This window comes from Protobothrops mucrosquamatus, unplaced genomic scaffold (genome assembly GCF_001527695.2).
Source record: "Protobothrops mucrosquamatus isolate PMUCROS unplaced genomic scaffold, P.Mucros_1.0 scaffold91, whole genome shotgun sequence".
NCBI lineage: Eukaryota > Metazoa > Chordata > Lepidosauria > Squamata > Viperidae > Protobothrops > Protobothrops mucrosquamatus.
This window is the reverse complement of record NW_015386466.1, coordinates 615,695-633,716: the sequence shown is the minus strand read 5'-3', so window position 1 is coordinate 633,716 and position 18,022 is coordinate 615,695. Positions and strand designations below refer to the sequence as shown.

General features: G+C 38.4%; 1 protein-coding gene across 1 annotated transcript in view; it reads left to right on the top strand.

The window, feature by feature from the left end:
* RASEF (RAS and EF-hand domain containing) overlaps window positions 1-7,515 on the top strand; it is a 23,625-nt gene extending 16,110 nt beyond the window's left edge. The window contains exons 12-16 of the mRNA XM_015812497.1: window positions 3,578-3,659; window positions 4,411-4,525; window positions 5,568-5,687; window positions 6,128-6,204; window positions 7,355-7,515. Of these exons, the coding sequence (XP_015667983.1) occupies window positions 3,578-3,659; window positions 4,411-4,525; window positions 5,568-5,687; window positions 6,128-6,204; window positions 7,355-7,463 (503 nt within the window). The 3' untranslated portion in view covers window positions 7,464-7,515. The remainder of the gene's footprint in view (window positions 1-3,577; window positions 3,660-4,410; window positions 4,526-5,567; window positions 5,688-6,127; window positions 6,205-7,354) is intronic.
* The last annotated feature ends 10,507 nt before the right edge of the window (window positions 7,516-18,022 follow it).

Here is an 18,022-nt window from a genome sequence, read left to right as displayed (position 1 = left end):
GGCGAAAAAGGCGCAGGTCCGCAACTGTACGTAGGTCGGGGGGTAGGTCATTCCAGAGGGCAGGAGCTGCCACAGAGAAGGCTCTCCCCCTGGGGGTCGCCAGCCGGCATTGTCTGGCCGACGGCACCCTAAGGAGGCCCTCTCTGTGGGAGCGGACTGGTCGAAGGGAGGTGTTTGGTAGGAGGCGGTCTTGCAAATAGGTCCTGACCTATCTCAAAACTTCCATTGAAGTTAAAGGGGAAAGGGCAGACAGTAAAGTGACAGAGAGATAAAGATATAGTTAGGCCCTTTCTTCAAAACAAGGGTAGCAGAAGTACCCTCCACCACTTTAATAATATAAATTTAAATGTTGTATGCAAAATGTTGTAAAAAAAATAGCTGAACATCCCAAGAGTAAGATTACAAAAAAGAAAAAAAACAGAAAAAAAACACATTAGACCAAAACTGGAATATAGATTTTGACGCTACATTACTTTGATACAAGAGGTGAGAATTTCCTGAGAGAACACTGGAACAATTTGCTGGAACAGTGGTGGATTTCAATTTGTTGGAGTTTTCAGTGCAGGTTAAATGTTCAGTTGTTGGGAGTGATTTACTGGATTCCTACACTGAGCAGCAGATTAGACTAGATGCCCTATAAAATTCTTTTCAACTCACACTTTTTGCCATTCTGCTCAGTGCTGTTATTGCCTATACTGTAAATGGAAAAGCCAAACTTCGTAGATAGTATAAACTTTGCTTTGATAGATTGTTCTGCACACATATTTTTTTATTAAAAATGTGCAGAAATGAAATTGTTAATTTATTAACACAACATCCAATTAGATAAATTAAATGTTTGAAATACTATGTAAACCCTCAACCAATAAGGTTAAACAATTAAAATTAACTTTTGTGACAGCATCAAAATTATTAATTTGCAATTGCATCAAGAATTCAATTTTTAGTCCATGTCATTTGAAAATTACCGTAGAATTTTTATTTTTTTTATTTTTAAAAATTGCCAAAATGTGCAGATGTTATGAATGCTACAAACAACTTTACATGAAATATAATCGTGCCTCAATTACATATTTTAAATTATGCATTATTTATTTTGACTGATGACCATTATTCGACTCAGGCAAACACTCAAGGTAGAAAATCTAAATATAGAATATTAAAAGTTAAAAATACATGGTAAACCACATTCCAAAATCACCTAATACTTAAAAGATTGGCAACTTTTAACAATTTTAGACAGAATAGCAGTCTAGTTGCTGTATTTTGCATCAGATGTAACATCCTGATGTTTTTCAGGGGTATCCCATGTAAACCATATTGTAGTGGTTAAGGTGGGCTATTACAGAGTTATAAATCTGAAGATTAGCAGAAAAGAATCCAAAATAATAGGACAAGCAGTTGCCAATTTTACATCCTTGTAGCCTGTTTCAGTTCTGGAAATCACATAATTCACTGATAATCCCAGTTCCCTCCATTTCTAACATCCTGGTGATAGAGATACAGCCTTCAACACTTCCATGCATCACAAATACTTAGAAACCACAGCAGACCTCTACAACCACTCAATATCGCTATAATACACAAACCGCTTAAAGCCCTACTGTAGCTGGGTATTGAAAAATCTGCAAGAAAACAAGTTCAGAAAGCATCAAGAAACTCCATAGTTCAGCTCTGAGCTAAGCATAGCTTCTATTGGAATGTAGGAAATTATCCTAACATGATCACATTAACCTCCTGCCCTCCAGTCCTGGTCTGCTTTCCATCAAGTACAGTAAACTGGTAGTTAAGCTGAGAGAAACGAATCCCCAGTTCCTTTTTAACCAGGTCTCTATAATACTTGCCATATCAACATTTGTATTCAGGGTTAAATCTTTGATAATATATGTTGCATCAGCAACTGCTCTCATGTTAAGAGCAGAACTTTTCAGATTGCAAGGATCCCTGTCATCATGATTTTTGTGTTTAAACTGTAGTATGACAAGGAAGAACAGCCATTAACCTTACCTTCCTTCCTTCCAATCACTAGACTGATGTCTCCCTTTATGTTTCCTGATTTGTTTATTCTTTCTTGAGATTGTCCATGTTAATTAGTACCCATAGTTTCCAGTGACTCTGGAAAGGTTTATCTGACTTTTTCAGATAGTTAGATAAAGTAAATTTTCTTTCTTTCTTTCTTTCTTTCTTTCTTTCTTTCTTTCTTTCTTTCTTTCTTTCTTTCTTTCTTTCTTTCTTTCTTTCTTTCTTTCCTTCCTTCCTTCCTTCCTTCCTTCCTTCCTTCCTTCTTTTCTCTCTCTCTCTCTCTCTCTCCCTCCCTCCCTCCCTCCCTCCATCCTTTCTTTCTTTCTTTCTTTCTTTCTTTCTTTCTTTCTTTCTTTCTTTCTTTCTTTCTTTCTTTCTTTCTTTCTTTCTTTCTTTCTTTCTTTCTTTCTTTCTCTGCTGCCTATCTCATGCAGACATATCTCTGGGCGGTGTACAAACATTAGAACTAATAAAAAATAAAATAAAACAAAAATAACAATAATAAATAAATAACCATTAAAAGATAGGGAGGAGGCGAACACAAAGGGAGAGGGAGGGTCTTTTGTAATCCAGTAGCCACCTCCAGAATGATGCATCTCCGTTGGGACCCCAGGCCAATTGGCAGAGCCAGATCTTTAGTCCCTTATGGAAGGTCAAAAGGGTGGGTGTGGCTCTCATCTTGGCGAGGGGCACGATGTTCCAAAGGGCAGGAACCAAGGCAGAAAAGGCTCTTCTCTGGGACCCCATCAGCTGAAATTCCTTGAATTCCTTCCACAGCATGCCTCTTCAACTGGCGTTTAATGCTTATTCCCAGACCACTTTTTCCCCCCTTGTCTCCCCCCCACTTTTTTTTATGTTTCCTAACTTCAAGCTACAATAACTAGCAGCCCAGGTTTAGCCTTCTTCCAGAACCTACATGCACATGAAAATGAAATGTTGAAATCTCAAATATCTCCCAAAAGGAGCACTTCCATTTTCAGTTGTCCCTTTAGTGGTAACGTTGCCAGGACAGTGATTTTATTGATCTCCGGACCTAGGAAGCTGATGGACAAATGTCATCTGTTGGAAGCAGAGTCAAAGACTTAATTCTGTGAGGGGGAAGTTATTTCTCATATTTGGAAGCAGACAAACAGCCAGATGGTGCAACATAGTCTTTACTTCATTATATTGTTTTGTCATCCTAGACCAGGGGTAGTCAACCTTGGCTCTTTTATGACTCGTGGACTTCAACTCCCAGAATTCCTGAGCCAGCTTAGCTGGCTCAGGAATTCTGGGAATTGAAGTCCACGAGTCATAAAAGAGCCAAGGTTGACTACCCCTGTCCTAGACATTGGGCTTGTCAACTGGAAGGTTGGCAGTTCAAGATCCAAGCATTGTGCGGGGGGGGGGGGGGGGGGCAAGCTCACGTTCTTGCCCCAGAATTCTCAGTAATACTCACTTATTTAACCCTGATTATATTTTTAGGTTTAATCCGACAGATAAATTCCAGATTCTTAACCTTCACTGAATTAAAAGATGGCAATGCAGTGCATTAAAAGATGTTATTTATTTTAAGGGGTTGACTTTCAAATGAAGAGACTCATTGTTGATGGAGAACCTACCGTGCTACAGCTTTGGGATACTGCTGGTCAAGAGAGGTTAGTTAAATTTATCTGATTTTGTTTGAGATAAAAATAAAAGTTTTGTATTTGAAAATTATGTTTGGATGCTGTCCTCTACGTTAGCGATATTAGAATCTTTATAACAATGTCAGGAAGTCTAGTACATTTTGGAGAATGCCAGGTTAAGGAAAATTGCCCTAGAATGCCTTAGAAAATGCCCTAAAATTGAACAATATGTAGATACTTTGAATTTCAGCTTCCACTAGCTCCAGACAATGGTAAGAAAGTNGAAAATTATGTTTGGATGCTGTCCTCTACGTTAGCGATATTAGAATCTTTATAACAATGTCAGGAAGTCTAGTACATTTTGGAGAATGCCAGGTTAAGGAAAATTGCCCTAGAATGCCTTAGAAAATGCCCTAAAATTGAACAATATGTAGATACTTTGAATTTCAGCTTCCACTAGCTCCAGACAATGGTAAGAAAGTTTACTCTGGAGCAATTACAGGACACCTGGTATTTACACCTGGTCTTGAATAGTAGTGGCCCATTGGACTCTTAAAGCACTGGCTCTTTAAAGTTCAAACTAATCCTAAATTGCCACTAGATTACTGGCACCAATTTAAAGGGTATGTAATGCAGACTTTGCCATCTTAATTTCTTTCCTGCCCTCCTTATGGATCAGATGTTTGACTTTAATCTGCTGAACTTAACCTGCTCCACAGACCAAGGGGGGAAAATGTGGAATAGAAGAACTACAGCAAATTTTAACTTTTTTTTTAAAAAGGTTCCGAAGTATTGCTAAATCTTACTTTAGAAGAGCAGACGGAGTCCTACTACTGTACGACGTTACCTGTGAAAAAAGCTTTCTTAACGTACGAGAATGGGTGGATATGATAGCGGTAAGGTTGTTTTGAATCTTACAAAACCTTTTAAGGGAGCCTGTGTTTTAAATGTTATTAACGGTTGAGATGATTCAGATTCAGTGTATTGCAGTACAGGTAGTCCTCAACTTACAACGGTTGATTTAACGACCGTTCAAAGTTCCAACTGCACTGAAAAAAGTGACTAATGACCGTTTTTCACACTTACAACCGTTGCGGCATCTCCATGGTCAAGTGATCAAAATTCAGATGTTTGGTAATTGATTCATCTTTAGGATGGTTGCAGTGTCCCAAGGTCGTATGATCACATTTTTGCGACTTTCTGACAAACTCTATGAGGAAGCCAGATTCACTTAGCAACCGTGTCACTAACTTAACAACCGCAGTGATTTGCTTAATAACTGTGGCAAGAAAGGTTGTAAAATGGAGCATAATTCACTTAACAAATGTTTCGCTTAGCAACGGAAACTTTGGGCTCAATTGTGGTCGTAAGCCGAGGACTACCTGTACTAAATATGAGGTCAGCTCCATCCCTATTTGTTTTCTGGAAGTCCCTCAAGACCTAGCTATGTTCATCAGGCCTAGGGACTGGTGAGATCCTAAGGTGGCTCCCTTGCTGATCTAATTTCTTGTGTGTTTTTATGCTTAAAAAAAAAACATTTAATATGATGGTTTTGACATGCTTATTGTTTTTGGTGGTTTTTTGCTATACGCTGCCTAGAGTCACTTCTTGGGAGATGTGAGAAATTTAACAAATACTGTAAATATACATTAAAACATATGATACAGCAGGGGTCCTCAACCTTGGCAACTGTAAGACTTGTGGACTTCAATTCCCAGAATTCCTCAGCTAGCAAAGCTGCCTGAGGTATTCTGGGAGTTACCAAGGTTGAGGACCCCTGTGATACAGTATTCCAACAGTTTTTTCTTATTTAAGTTAATCAAAAGCAGGGTAAATTTCTAATAATAATAAAAAGTGTTTTGATGCATTAGACTATTAAAATCTGTATTTCGGATTTAACATCAGAAGCCCCCAGCTTTAAAGTTCTACTCATTGTAGGATGCCACACATGAAAATATCCCAATCATGATGGTGGGAAACAAATCAGATCTTCGTGAGACGGCTTCTGAAGAAGGACTAACATGTGTACCTCTCAACTATGGAGAAAAGTTGGCTATGGTAAGAATGACGGGTTCCAATAGCTTTCAAAAATAAAAAAAAGACAATATTGAAAGTAGAATCATATATTGAAATAAAAGCTTGAATCGTTAGAAGTTGAATCCTTGAGGTTCAGACAATGTATAAGAACGTGATTTTAAAAAAAATTGCTATTGATATTATAGTTCAGTGGGTGTTAGCAAACATTTGGAAAGCAACAGCTGTTAAATGCAATATTTCATCCTGTGGTATTTCCAGAAATTTTGGACATCACCTTCTACAATTTTCAGCTTCCATAGTAACTGGAAATGATGAAAGCTGATGTCGAGAACATTTGGAAGGTATCATATTGAATAAAAGCAATTATTTTATTTTCAGCTTTGTCTTTTAATCGTTTTTTGAATTGAATTTCCGTGAATGTAATTAATATGCTTTTGATTTTTTTTTTTTTAACCTTTTAGGCTTACAGTGCACTATTCTGTGAAACAAGTGCTAAAGACGGCTCTAATATTGTTGAGGCAGTGCTTCATCTTGCTCGGTATGTTCAGAGGCCATAAAAAGTCATGTTTGTTCAGTGCTACACATTTTTTAAAATGTACATTTAGTGTCCTGTGTAAACTGGAATAGGTGGAATGAATAGCTTGGTATGTATACAGTTGTGTTTTTTCTCCTTAGTTTCAAGACCAATTCCAGCTTTTCAGGGGCTATCAAAGGCTGCCCTTGGTGAATGTCACTGCATCAACTACCTTCTCACTGGCACTAAGTATCTTGTTCCCTTTCCTCATTCAGGAGAAAGGTCTCTGCTCTCTTCCTTCAGGTTTAATTTAGAAGGATCAGATAAGACTATCAGGAGCTGTTCCCTTGCACAATTAACTTCATGAAGTAAAAGTGGTTTAGTGGATCACTGCTGTTAGTGAATCCAATTAGGTATGAGGAAAGCTGTAGCTCAAGAACATTATTTCCTGGGGCTAAGTATATAAGACAGGGGTCTTCAAACTTGGCCCTTTTATGACTAGTGGACTTCAACTCCCAGAATTCCTCAGCCAGCATGCCTGGCTGAGGAATTCTGGGAGTTGAAGTCCACAAGTCATAAAAGGGCCAAGTTTGAAGACCCCTGATATAAGAGTTGGTAGCATTGAGACCAGGCAAGGCATCCACTCCAATGACTACTGGTAAGTCCACAAGTCTTAAAGTGGCCAAGTTTGAGGACCCCTGATCTAGATACTGCAGAGAATAGCTACCTTCTCACAATCATGGCATATTGTTGCTAGTACTAATTTATTACTCAAATCACAGTTCATAGGCAACCTTCCTTTCACAGTTCCCATTTATTTTAATGCACTCTATAGATGATAATTTGGATTTTCTCTGTGAGTTGTGTCCAGAGAGGGGGAAAATATGCTAAAATGGGATGTATCATAATGACCCAAGATTGAAGCTTATTATGTAAACACCTCTTCTTTACAGTATGTCTTGTATTATGTTTGCCATTAAAGTAAGCACTGTAAATAGCATTAATTCACATGACATATTTTATTTATTCATGTTCAGTGTACACGGTGAAAGCAAACTGTATCAATACACAACATTCATGAACCTTTACTGTTATTCAGCAAATGCTCACAATAAAGCAGGATAATTTTCCTTTGAAAATGCTTTATCTGATCAAACAAACTATTGTTTTTCAGAGAAGTGCGAAAAAGAAGCGATAACAAAGATGATGATAAAACAGTCACTAAGCTGGCTGGGACAACACTAAAAAAGTCTTCGTTCACCAAAAACTGCTGCAGTGTTTGAGAAGTAACTCCTTGGCCTCAAAGAAACAGACTTCTGTGGCAATGGAAGAGGAAAAAATGAAAAGCATAGGTTGTTCCAGATGATCAGCAGAAGGAAAAATGGAACTAATTTTTCAGCTACCAGGCCCATAAGAGTCTTTAAGCAAAATTGAGATATGTTGCTTATTGAATGAACCAAGCCAAAAAGTATAAAATTCTTATTTGGTCAGAGGAATCACTCACTTCTTTATTTATGCAGTTAAGATAATTCCAACTCAAATCAGCTGTGCCTTCATAAGCCAATCTGCTTGGATGAAACGATTCCCCCTCCAAAATCTTACTGTTTATATAAATAAATATTAGCTTTTTTTAAAAAAAAATGGGGGTATATAGCCCATTCTCTGCCTTGCATTGTGAAGACATTTGTGATTCTTCGTCATTAATCATAAAACTTGTGCAGTGCTTGTTTTGAAGGATTTTCTGAAGCATTCAACTTTCCCATACTGTGCAGCTTTTGAGATCCTAGAAAAAGCAGTGATGACTTGGGAATTGAACCTGAATTGGGAGAAAAATACAACTATCTAGAACTATCTAGAAAAAAATGTACCCCTTCAGAACGCTGCTGCTGGCATTATATAGGATCTCTGAGTGGAATGTATAAAACACAGATGGCATCTTTATCTGTCAAGTGCCTTCCTGGAATTTGGGGACTATAACTGGATGCTCTTTTGAAATATAAGAAGTTGAAATCCCAGCAATTCTGAAGAATGCAGACTTTATTGTGATTGTGCCTTGGCGATAAGCAGAAGTGAGACATTACCTTCCCTTCTCCCCAGAAATAGGAAGCTGCTCTTTGAAACTGTTTGCTACCGTTTTTTGTACTTTGATGTCAAGAAGAAGGACCAACATTTGTGAAACTTGATCAAAAGGCTTATTCTTGCTCTGGGTCTGAATTGAACATGAAAGCAACAAGGCCTCACTGAAGAAAAGACTTGAAAGCAAATTCTCTATATAAATAATACTCAAAACCAGAAAGGATCCCAGTCCTCAACCAGAAGAGATAGTGGCCTTTGTAAAATGAAAAAGGCATTTTGGTCTTCCCCCAAGGCAGAGGTGTCCAAACTTGGCAATTTTAAGACTTGTGGATATCAATTCCCAGAATTCCCCATCCAGCATGGCTAGCTGGGGAATTCTATAAATTGAAGTCCTCGGCTCTTAAAAGTTGCCAAGGTTGGACACCCTACTCCAAGATATTGCTTTGCAACAGGGGAAACCAATACAAAGGCTGTCTGAACTTCTTTGCAAAAAAGTGTCCTCCATGCTTGGAAACCGAGAAGAGCATCTACATGGACTACATGAAATGTATAACTTGTAGCGTGTACACTTTAATATGTTATTGTAATGATAAGCCTTGATGCTGTCAAAATCCCAACTTTCTTGGGAATCTGTTAAAGATCAGGAAATGCAAAAGTTTGTCATTCTGTTGTTGGAATAAGAGACACTTTTATATGATTTTAAAGATTCATGTTTTTCTCCTTGATATACTGTATACAACTAAACTATTTTTCTAAATGCATAGATTTTATTTTGCTGTACTGTGTTAAGCTTTCTCATTTTTAAGGAAGTTTCCATAGTTGAAACAATAGTTAGCTGATCACATTTGTCAATTTCTGTCCAAATTAGGAAAGGAATTCAAATTCTGCAGGTCTTAAAAATTATTGATTTCTCACAAGGCTGTGAGAAGAGAAACCTATTTCTCTCTACTCTGATCTGGTGTCAGAAATTTGTTTACAGCTGGATTCTCCATGCATTTTTTACAACTAGGCTGAAAGCTCTAAATTGTCTTACTGGCCCACTTCACACCATTTAGATAAATAAATTGAAAAAAATAAATTGTTTAATACTCTGTCTCTAACTGTACTGGACTGATTCAGATATATTATGTATTAGCCTTGGGCTCATGTTTACTATCCTTATTCCTAGCAATCTATGATAGAGTATTTGATCTTGAAGGACATGCGAGGCTAATTATTTTATTATTAGACTACACGCCAGGATCACAAGCCACAATTTTGATCCTCAGTTTCTTTAAAGATTCAAACTAACTAGAATTCCATTGAGTTTTTGAACCCAGTGGAAGTCTGGTTATTTGAAAGCTGAAATAGTTATAATACAAGTAGTTGAGATTGTAGTAACTTCTGAAGCAGATGCCCACCAGACTGTCTTATAACTCCTGTTAACCCTATTTAGCTTTACTGTTCTGTAGGAATTGGGGAAGTTCTAGAATGAGAATATCTGGAAGTATCTATGTTCAAATCTCTCTCATAATGTTAAACTGTACATGAAGATTGTGTCCCAGTAAAATGGTTTTGTCATACAGAACGGGGAAGCTTACAACACTACAGTCTTTTTAATAGCGAGGATGTTTTGATATAACAGTAGAAGACAACATATAGAATTAAGAGGAGTTTAGAAATGAACATTTTTGATATTAAGCCAACCCCAAAGCACAATTGTGCAAGTGAGTCACAAATGTTTTGCAGATTCCTTATTTTTTTATATTTGTGCTTCTCCTATAATGATTGAAGCCTCTTTTATAGGTGTCAGTTTTCACTATTCTCTTAATTATTTTGAAATTTTAAAGATGTTTTTTCGAAGTACCTGTAGTTAAATTCAGAAATCCTTGCTTGGGATGCAAATAAGTCAGTGTAAGATGGTTTTTAAAAAATAAAGTTTAGTTCATAGGAATTATAAACCAATTACCAAGTACGTGTTAATTGCCTTGCTGAATGACATGCATGTACAAACCTAGATTTTAATATAGTAACAAGGCACTTAGCACTTGAAACAAAAGAAGTATTGGCTTTATTAGTCCACCAAGACTATATTGTTTAAATCAGCAGAGTTACACTTTCTATAATTTGGGTTTCTCTTGAAGGATGAATTCTAAATCAGCAATATTTTGTGGATGTGGGGCTCCAATGCCAAGAGACATTAGAGACTTATCTTTTCAGGGAGAGCTCCATTCATGCTACAAGATCTAGTCACAGAGATTTTTTTTGAAACAGATTAAAATATAACCAGGCTTCTAGAGTCACAGGAAGTAATACAGTTTCTGCATTGAGAAAAATCACAGTATGAAAGTCCTGACTGAACTGCGCTCAGCCAACTTCTGAAAAGAATTGTTGAATATTTACCTTGTACTCTTAACTTCCAAAGTAAATGTTTATATTTATTTAGTTGTTACATTATTTGCATTTATTTATTTATTTTCACAGGAAACTAGACTTGTTTCTTTGGTAAATTCTGTATATATGATATATTTTTCATGCAATTAGTGATCACAAATTGTTTTGTCCTTACTGTCTCTGTTTATAGTACGTGCCATTTTAAAGGCAATATTTGTCCTCTGGAAGATTTAATCTGTTAAATGCTTTGATATGTATAACATGCTTTAAAAGGATGTGTGCCCCAAATGTGCTGCATCATATTTTCTTAGAAATAAAGTTATATAAGCCACAGGAAATCTGTGTTTATTGGAAATGTTAGTTTAAGCCTATTTTTTAAAAAATGCAGCTTTTAAAAAAAAAAAGAGATTAACCATATTGTAACTCCCAGAAGATGTATCGGGCTACAGCTAATTTCAAAAACTCAGTCTTAGGTGGGAAAGACTGAAACATGAATTCTGAAAAAGGACCCTTTTGTGAAAAGTCGCTAAACGAACTGTTGTAAGCCGAGGACTGTCTGTATTGTGAAATATGGTTTTTGAGGGGAAGGGAGAGGGTTAAGTAAGGGAAAGGTTTTGAGAAGCTCATCCTGAAGCTGATACCTTTGCAGGCAGGCAGTTGAGTTCTCCAAAGCCTAGCAAGAACTAGTTGGGAGACTGCAAACCAGCTGATCAGGGCAGAAAAGTTCTGAAAGCAGCCACTATTTACGCAAGGAATTGTTGGGAGTGCTGAAAATGGCGGCTGCTTCCAGGAGGCATGGGCGCCAGGCCCGAGCACTGCAGGGTCCCATTGGGGTGGGATGGGGGTGGAAAGAGAGAAGGGATGCTGCAGCAACATCCCTGTGGTCATAAGGGCGAATGACTGCAAGGGTACTGAAGCTCCTGACTGGCCTAAGAGTGGTAAACTATTTCTCCACCTTTGTTGTGTTCTCTGATTAATGATTGGCAGCCCATTTAAAAGTAGTTTTTCATTTGGGGGAAAGGACAGGCCATAAAAATCATCTGTTGGGCTGCCATGAAGAGTTAGTGGTGACTTTGCAGGATAAAAATACTTAGATACTTTCAAATTGGATGCAACCTAGGAGGGACCAGCTGAAGTGAGTAAGGACCAGCTTAGTCTATTGTATTTATTTGGGGAGAGTTTGAGTCTGTTGGTTCTGAGGACGTGGACAGAGTTCTTCATGACTGTCCTCTGTCTTCTGGGTGTTAGATTGTTGATCCTCTAGTTCAGGCATGTCAAACTCCCGGCCCAAGGGCTGGATGCATCATGCCGAAACCGCGCCCACCCCATTGCCGGCAATGGGGAAAAAGTCAAGATACGTCGCGCAGTGTCACGTGACATCGCGAGTTTGACATACCTGCTCTAGTTGGTGAAAGCCTCTACTAATGTGATTGGAGCCTGTGTTAGAGCAGTGGTGAATGTATTGTTGATATGGGGGTAGTGCATTCAGGTAGTAGCCAGGAATGAAGAATGACCTTAATCTTTCCCACCCACCACCCACCCCCACAACCCCTTTAGTTATGATGATGAAGTGGTTATTGCTTAAAGTTGGATATAGTTAAAGAGGCTCACAAGCCTACGTAATACAGGCCTAAATCAATTATTCGAGCTTGACAGATCTGAGTCTGGGAAATAATTTTCCAGATCCAGTGAATATGAATTCTTCAATTTCAGCTTTAATACTGTCTCCTCCCTACACTTATCATGTTCAATTCTATCCTACTATTACATCATTAAAAAGAATACCAACCTCAGATATAATTAATAAATACTTCATCTCCAATAAAGCCATAGTCCAGTCTGGCACATTTCTTTCATAAAATAAGCAGTAATTCAAAAAGCCACAGGCTAATCAAAACCTGCCAAATAAAATAGAAAGCATATTTCACATTGGTCTTCTGAAAAAAGGCTGGCATTCAAGCAAGAGTGGATAAAAGTGATTTTTGTCCACCTGTTACATTGCAAATTGATTATGAAGAGGTAAAATTTTGTAGAGTTGACCTTAGAATGGGTTCTGATCTGTTTGGCCATATTTATCATGAACTTTCACGCATTTGATGGAGTCATAGCATTGAAAGCCATTTTAGAGGTCCATTGTTCCAACTCCAGCTCAGTGTGGGATATACTACTACAGCATCTCTACAAATGATCATCCAGGCTTTATTTGAAGATTTCCAGTGAAGGAAATTTCACGGCTTCGTGGGCCAGCATGTTCTAATGTCTGTTCTCTAGTTATGAATCTTAGCTGCATTGAATTCCAATAATTTAACATCAAAGCTTCTTTGGGAGTGGTGATATCTGTCCATTCTTGACGTAAAAAGAATCAACTGAAGCTACAAGCATATTCTACAGGTCATCTTTCGATTTAATAATCAGATTTGGTTTTTCTTTCTGCAGCCCAGCAGCAGGAGAAAATACTTGCAGAGGGTGTGGAACATAAGACAAATGAAACCTGGTTCTACATGCTACAAGAAAGGGCTTGCTTGACACATAATCATCTCAAGTTCTTATTTATATTTATGAGCTTTCATAAGCACTTATTTGGAACATCCCAGCTGTAAATCAATTCATTAGAAGTTAAATTCCATGGGTGGAGGCAATTTTCTTTTGCATCAGAAACTCTGTGCTGTGTACCTTATGGGTGCAGAAGAAAGTTTTTCGCCTATTCCTAGCTGGGGACACTGTTTTTCAAACTGTGTTTGCTCAGCTCCTTATAAACAATGTCCACGCAGCCAGACCTGACTGGGGTGTGTTAAATAACTACACTGGCAGTAATCACTCTTGATAGTGACCCTTCTTGGACAGCAAGCAACAGTAAGGAAAGAAAACAGTAGTGCTGAATTTTGTTTTTTTTCTTTAAGTAATATTTTCATATTTTACCTCCTTCCCATCTAAAAGCCAGGAGACTTCTTCAAAAATGAAGAATTTTCAGGACTGCTGTGCTGATGACAACATTTAACTCTGGTCAGGAAATTTCTCAATATACATTATCTGCAAATGGTGAGTGGCTGAAAACTAACACCAAGCTTAATGTTTATTGCAGGAAACATTCAAACAAATGGGGCAGAGAAATTATCCCATGAAATCAATAGCAATGAGAAATCATTTTAATACATTTGATTATTGTGGGGGCAATAATTTACATGAGCACTTGATAAGAAACACCAGCTGTACTTTCTCCATGTGTAGAAATATGTAGTGTATGCCATACATATATGTACGCATACACAAGCACACATTAGAATGAATAATGAAAACAAAACTTTTTGGCTTTCTCTTTGTTTCATCTGCATTGGTAATGAATAAAAGGATGCTGCAATTAATGTGAATGTGAATATAATTAATATTCCAAAGAGTGAAATTGATTGTAGCAGGGTAGTTAGGTAGTAACACAATTTTAGCTGAATTGACATAGAAAATAAGGGTATAAAAACATTAATCACAAATCCTGTCCTCAACCTAGAACATTATACAAAAATATAATTTAAATATAATTTTAAAAATGAGATGGACTTTTCTTGGGGGGGCAGTCTGATACATTTACAAAATGAATAATAATTCTAAGTTTCAAATATGTTTTTGATTTCATCTTAATATTCCGTTAATTTTATCCAAAATTATGGGAAATACTTTGGAAAAGGAATATATTGACTCCCCCTCCCTTTTTTTAAATCAAAGCCTTATCATTTCTATATTATATTTATAAAATTGCCATGTTGCTAATTTGGTACCAAATATAGCATTAAGAAATGGTTGCTGCATCAAAATATAGCACAACATCTGATTGATCAGTTTAGTTGTTTAATGAATTGTGGCATTAAGGTAGGATGTGAAAACCATACAACATCATATATTTCTAAACTACAACTCTAGACAGTTTTAGCCAGCACAGGCTATTTCCTAAAGCAGGGGTCTTCAAACTTAGCCCCTTTATGACTTGTGGACTTCAACTGGAATGTCTGGCTGAGGAATTTTGGGAGTTGAAGTCCACAAGTCATAAAAAGGGCCAAGTTTGAAGACCCCTGTTCTAAAGTAAAATGTTTCATTTTAAATTTCCAAAGAATGTCTCTCTCTCTTTTCCCTATATATCTACTTTACTAATACCTAGTTATTTCCAGTGACACAATTTCATCTGTGAATGGCCCTATGTATTTCTCTCCTCTATCATTTTCTCTTTTATAATCAAATCAAAGACCAGACCTTATAAAGTAATTCAACTTTTCAGAGCAATACAATTCCCAGTTATTTTCTGTCATTCTGATGCAGGCAGCATATGAGATGATTCAAATCTCACCTCACAGTGCTTGTCATGAAAACAATCAGGGTGAGACTGACTGACATTCTCAAATTCTACAAGGAATCCTGGGTTTGTTTTGTGTGAAATAGTGCAATTTACAGTTTAGCTTCGTCATGATAAAGCTGCAATTAGGCACAGTGCTGAGACTAGTGCTGCAATCATTTTGGCCAGATTTGTATGTGTTTTTTTTTTACTTAATTCAACCCAAAGTGTTTCTCCCCCCCCCCTTTCAAACAGGATAAAAAATGCCTATGTCCATAAAAAGATGGCACCAGGCAACAGATGAGAATAAGCTCCCTTTATTTAAAAGTTGCCACAAGAGGGCAGCATTGCCTAACGCAACTGTAACAACAATAGTGATAATGATAATACTGCCACCTCAGGGCAGACAGGAGTACAGAAAAAGTCATTTAAAAATATGTAATAAAAAGTAAGTTATTTCAGAGGCACATTATAACCTAAAACTGTCAGGCTTTCAGAGTTTTTAAGAGTTTATTTTTAAAAGCTCCTCACTGCACAAAATCCATGAATTTTTGCCCCTTTAACCTTAAAAAGTCATTGCAACCCTTATCAAGTGATTGATGCTGATTAGAGTCAGCTGCAATGGTTCTGAGGAGCTTCAGCAAAGACCACAGGTGGTTTTGGATCTTTCTGAAACAGATCGGCCTCCTGTTTGTAGGTAGACATGAACCTCTCAACTTGGGCTCCACTGAAAACAGATCTTCAACATCCGTGGAGGGGGGATAGATGAGGTATGAAAACTCCCTTAGCTCTAAAGTGGGCATAGATTAATTGCCTCCCAAAATAATCAATGGGAAAACAATCCAATAAAGCAGATGGCAAAGACCCTAAAATGGAGAGAGTGGGCCACTTCCGCAAACAATGAAATGCTTTCCCTTCCTTTGTCAACTGAGGAGAAAAAAAAATTCTCCTCAGAACTTTCACTAGGTGAAAACAGAGAATCTAGAAGTGGATGAATATGCTGTGAGGGGGAGAGAAATACTATACCTTCTTAAGAAGATTGGATATTGTTCCCTGTGGGGTAAGAGAAAAATTGGGAAATGCAGTTAGCTGGGAAAAATAAGTGGGGTTCGGAGAAATGGATTGGTGTTCTGGAGCTCAGACCTTTGGTATATCTTTGATTCTTGAGGAAGCTGCTTAACCCTTCCCAGACCGCTTTTCTTTCTGTGATTAGTCAGATTCACCACAATAGCCATTTGTGGGGTTGGTGTCGGGTCCAACTCAAGAATGACATAGAACAGGGGTGTCAAACTCAATTTCACTGAGGGCCGTATCAGCATTGCGGTTGCCCTGGGGGCGCCGGGTGGGTGTGGCCAGAGTGGGTGCAGCCTACTGGGTGGGTGTGGCCTACTGGGTGGGCGTGGTCAGTTCTACATCATTCGCGTCAAGGGTGCCTATGGGGGCCTGGGCAGGAGTGGGACAGATCTGAGGGTCTCTGGCAGAAGGGGGTGGGACCGGGGCAAGTGCCAAGGCATGGTCCATTGGGGCAAGTGCCAAGATGGCCACCACAAAATTGTACATTGGCTCCCGGCTGGCCTGAGCCAGGGCCAAGGCAGCGGGGGCCGTTCCCTCACTGTTTCCAGGATGGCTTCACGGGCCGCATGAAACCACTTCGCGGGCCGCATCCGGCCCCCGGGCCTTGTGTTTGACATGTCTGACATAGAACAATCAAGGCAGCATTCAGGTCTTTGTTTATTCAAGCCCAATAGACAGAATTTTGCCAGACTAAACTACTCTCACCCTAATGGGAGATTCTAGGGAGTGTCTATCCTAACTCTCTTCCTCTGTCTCTGATGTAATTCTGGCTGGGCTGCCTCTTGTCCCCTCCCGTCACTTTCTGGAATGTGCTTCCTCTTTCCTGGGAAACTGACACTTCACTGTAGTCTATCATGTCATCTTCCCCTTTGTAGACACCGTTTATCACAGGTAGTTCCTCTGTGTGGTGACATTTGCAAAATAGCTCACTTGGGGTTTGAATGATGTCCCCCACAACCATATCTGGGCTGCAAAAATCAAGAGAACCACTGGCTACTCCAGATATAAAAAGATTCAGAAAATTCTAGTCCTTTGCTATCCTCAGGGGGTTGTTTGTAATGCTATAACCCAGAGATGTAAGATATCTACTGAAATTAGGGTGATCAGATCTCTGAAAAGGAAAGGATGGGGAGAAAGAAAGCACAGTTTAATTTTATTGGCATCTGCAGAAGCCACTAAGGAGGCAAGTCTTCAGTGCATAAGTGATGAAGATCTTGTCAATTTGAGGCAGCAGCTGAGGCCAAGGACGCCAATCAAGTGATTTAAGGTAACAGAACAGAACTAATTAACTTGTGGTTAGCATTTTTAGGGAAGTCTTGGCTGAGGAGAAAAACTGAGGAGATACTAAAAAAAACAGGTAGAATTTGACTTTAAGGCTATGCCTGATAGACGGAGAATATGAGGACAAAAAAGATGGCATGTCCTGCTGGGCATCTGACAATTGTCCAAAACACACATAGGTATATTATCTATGTGTTTCAAAAAGATCAATGTAATACCAATAATGGGGAAATTATTAATATTTTTATATCCTGCTTTTTTTTTGCAAATAACTCAAGGCAGGGAACATATACAACACACCTTCCTCCTCCTATTTTTCCCACCACAACAACCCTGTGAGATGGTTGGGGTAAGAGAGAGTGACTGGCCCAAAGTCACCCAGCTGGCTTTCATGGCTAAGGCAGGACTAGAACTCACAGTTTCTGATTTTCTAGTCTGCTGCCTTAACCACCAGACCAAACTGGTTCTCAATTAGTGGACCAGAGGAATGCTGTGGATATAATTTACTTGGACTTCGATAAGACATTTGATAAAGTAGACCAAAATCTACTACTTGATAAGATAGAAAAATGTGGGTTAGACAGCATCACCACCAGATGGATTAGTAGTGGCTGACCGGCTGTACTCAGCATGTGATCCTCAATGGAACTGCATCTACATGGAGGGAAGTGTGTAGTGGGGTGCCCCAGGGCTCTGTTCTGGGCCCAGTGCTCTTCAACA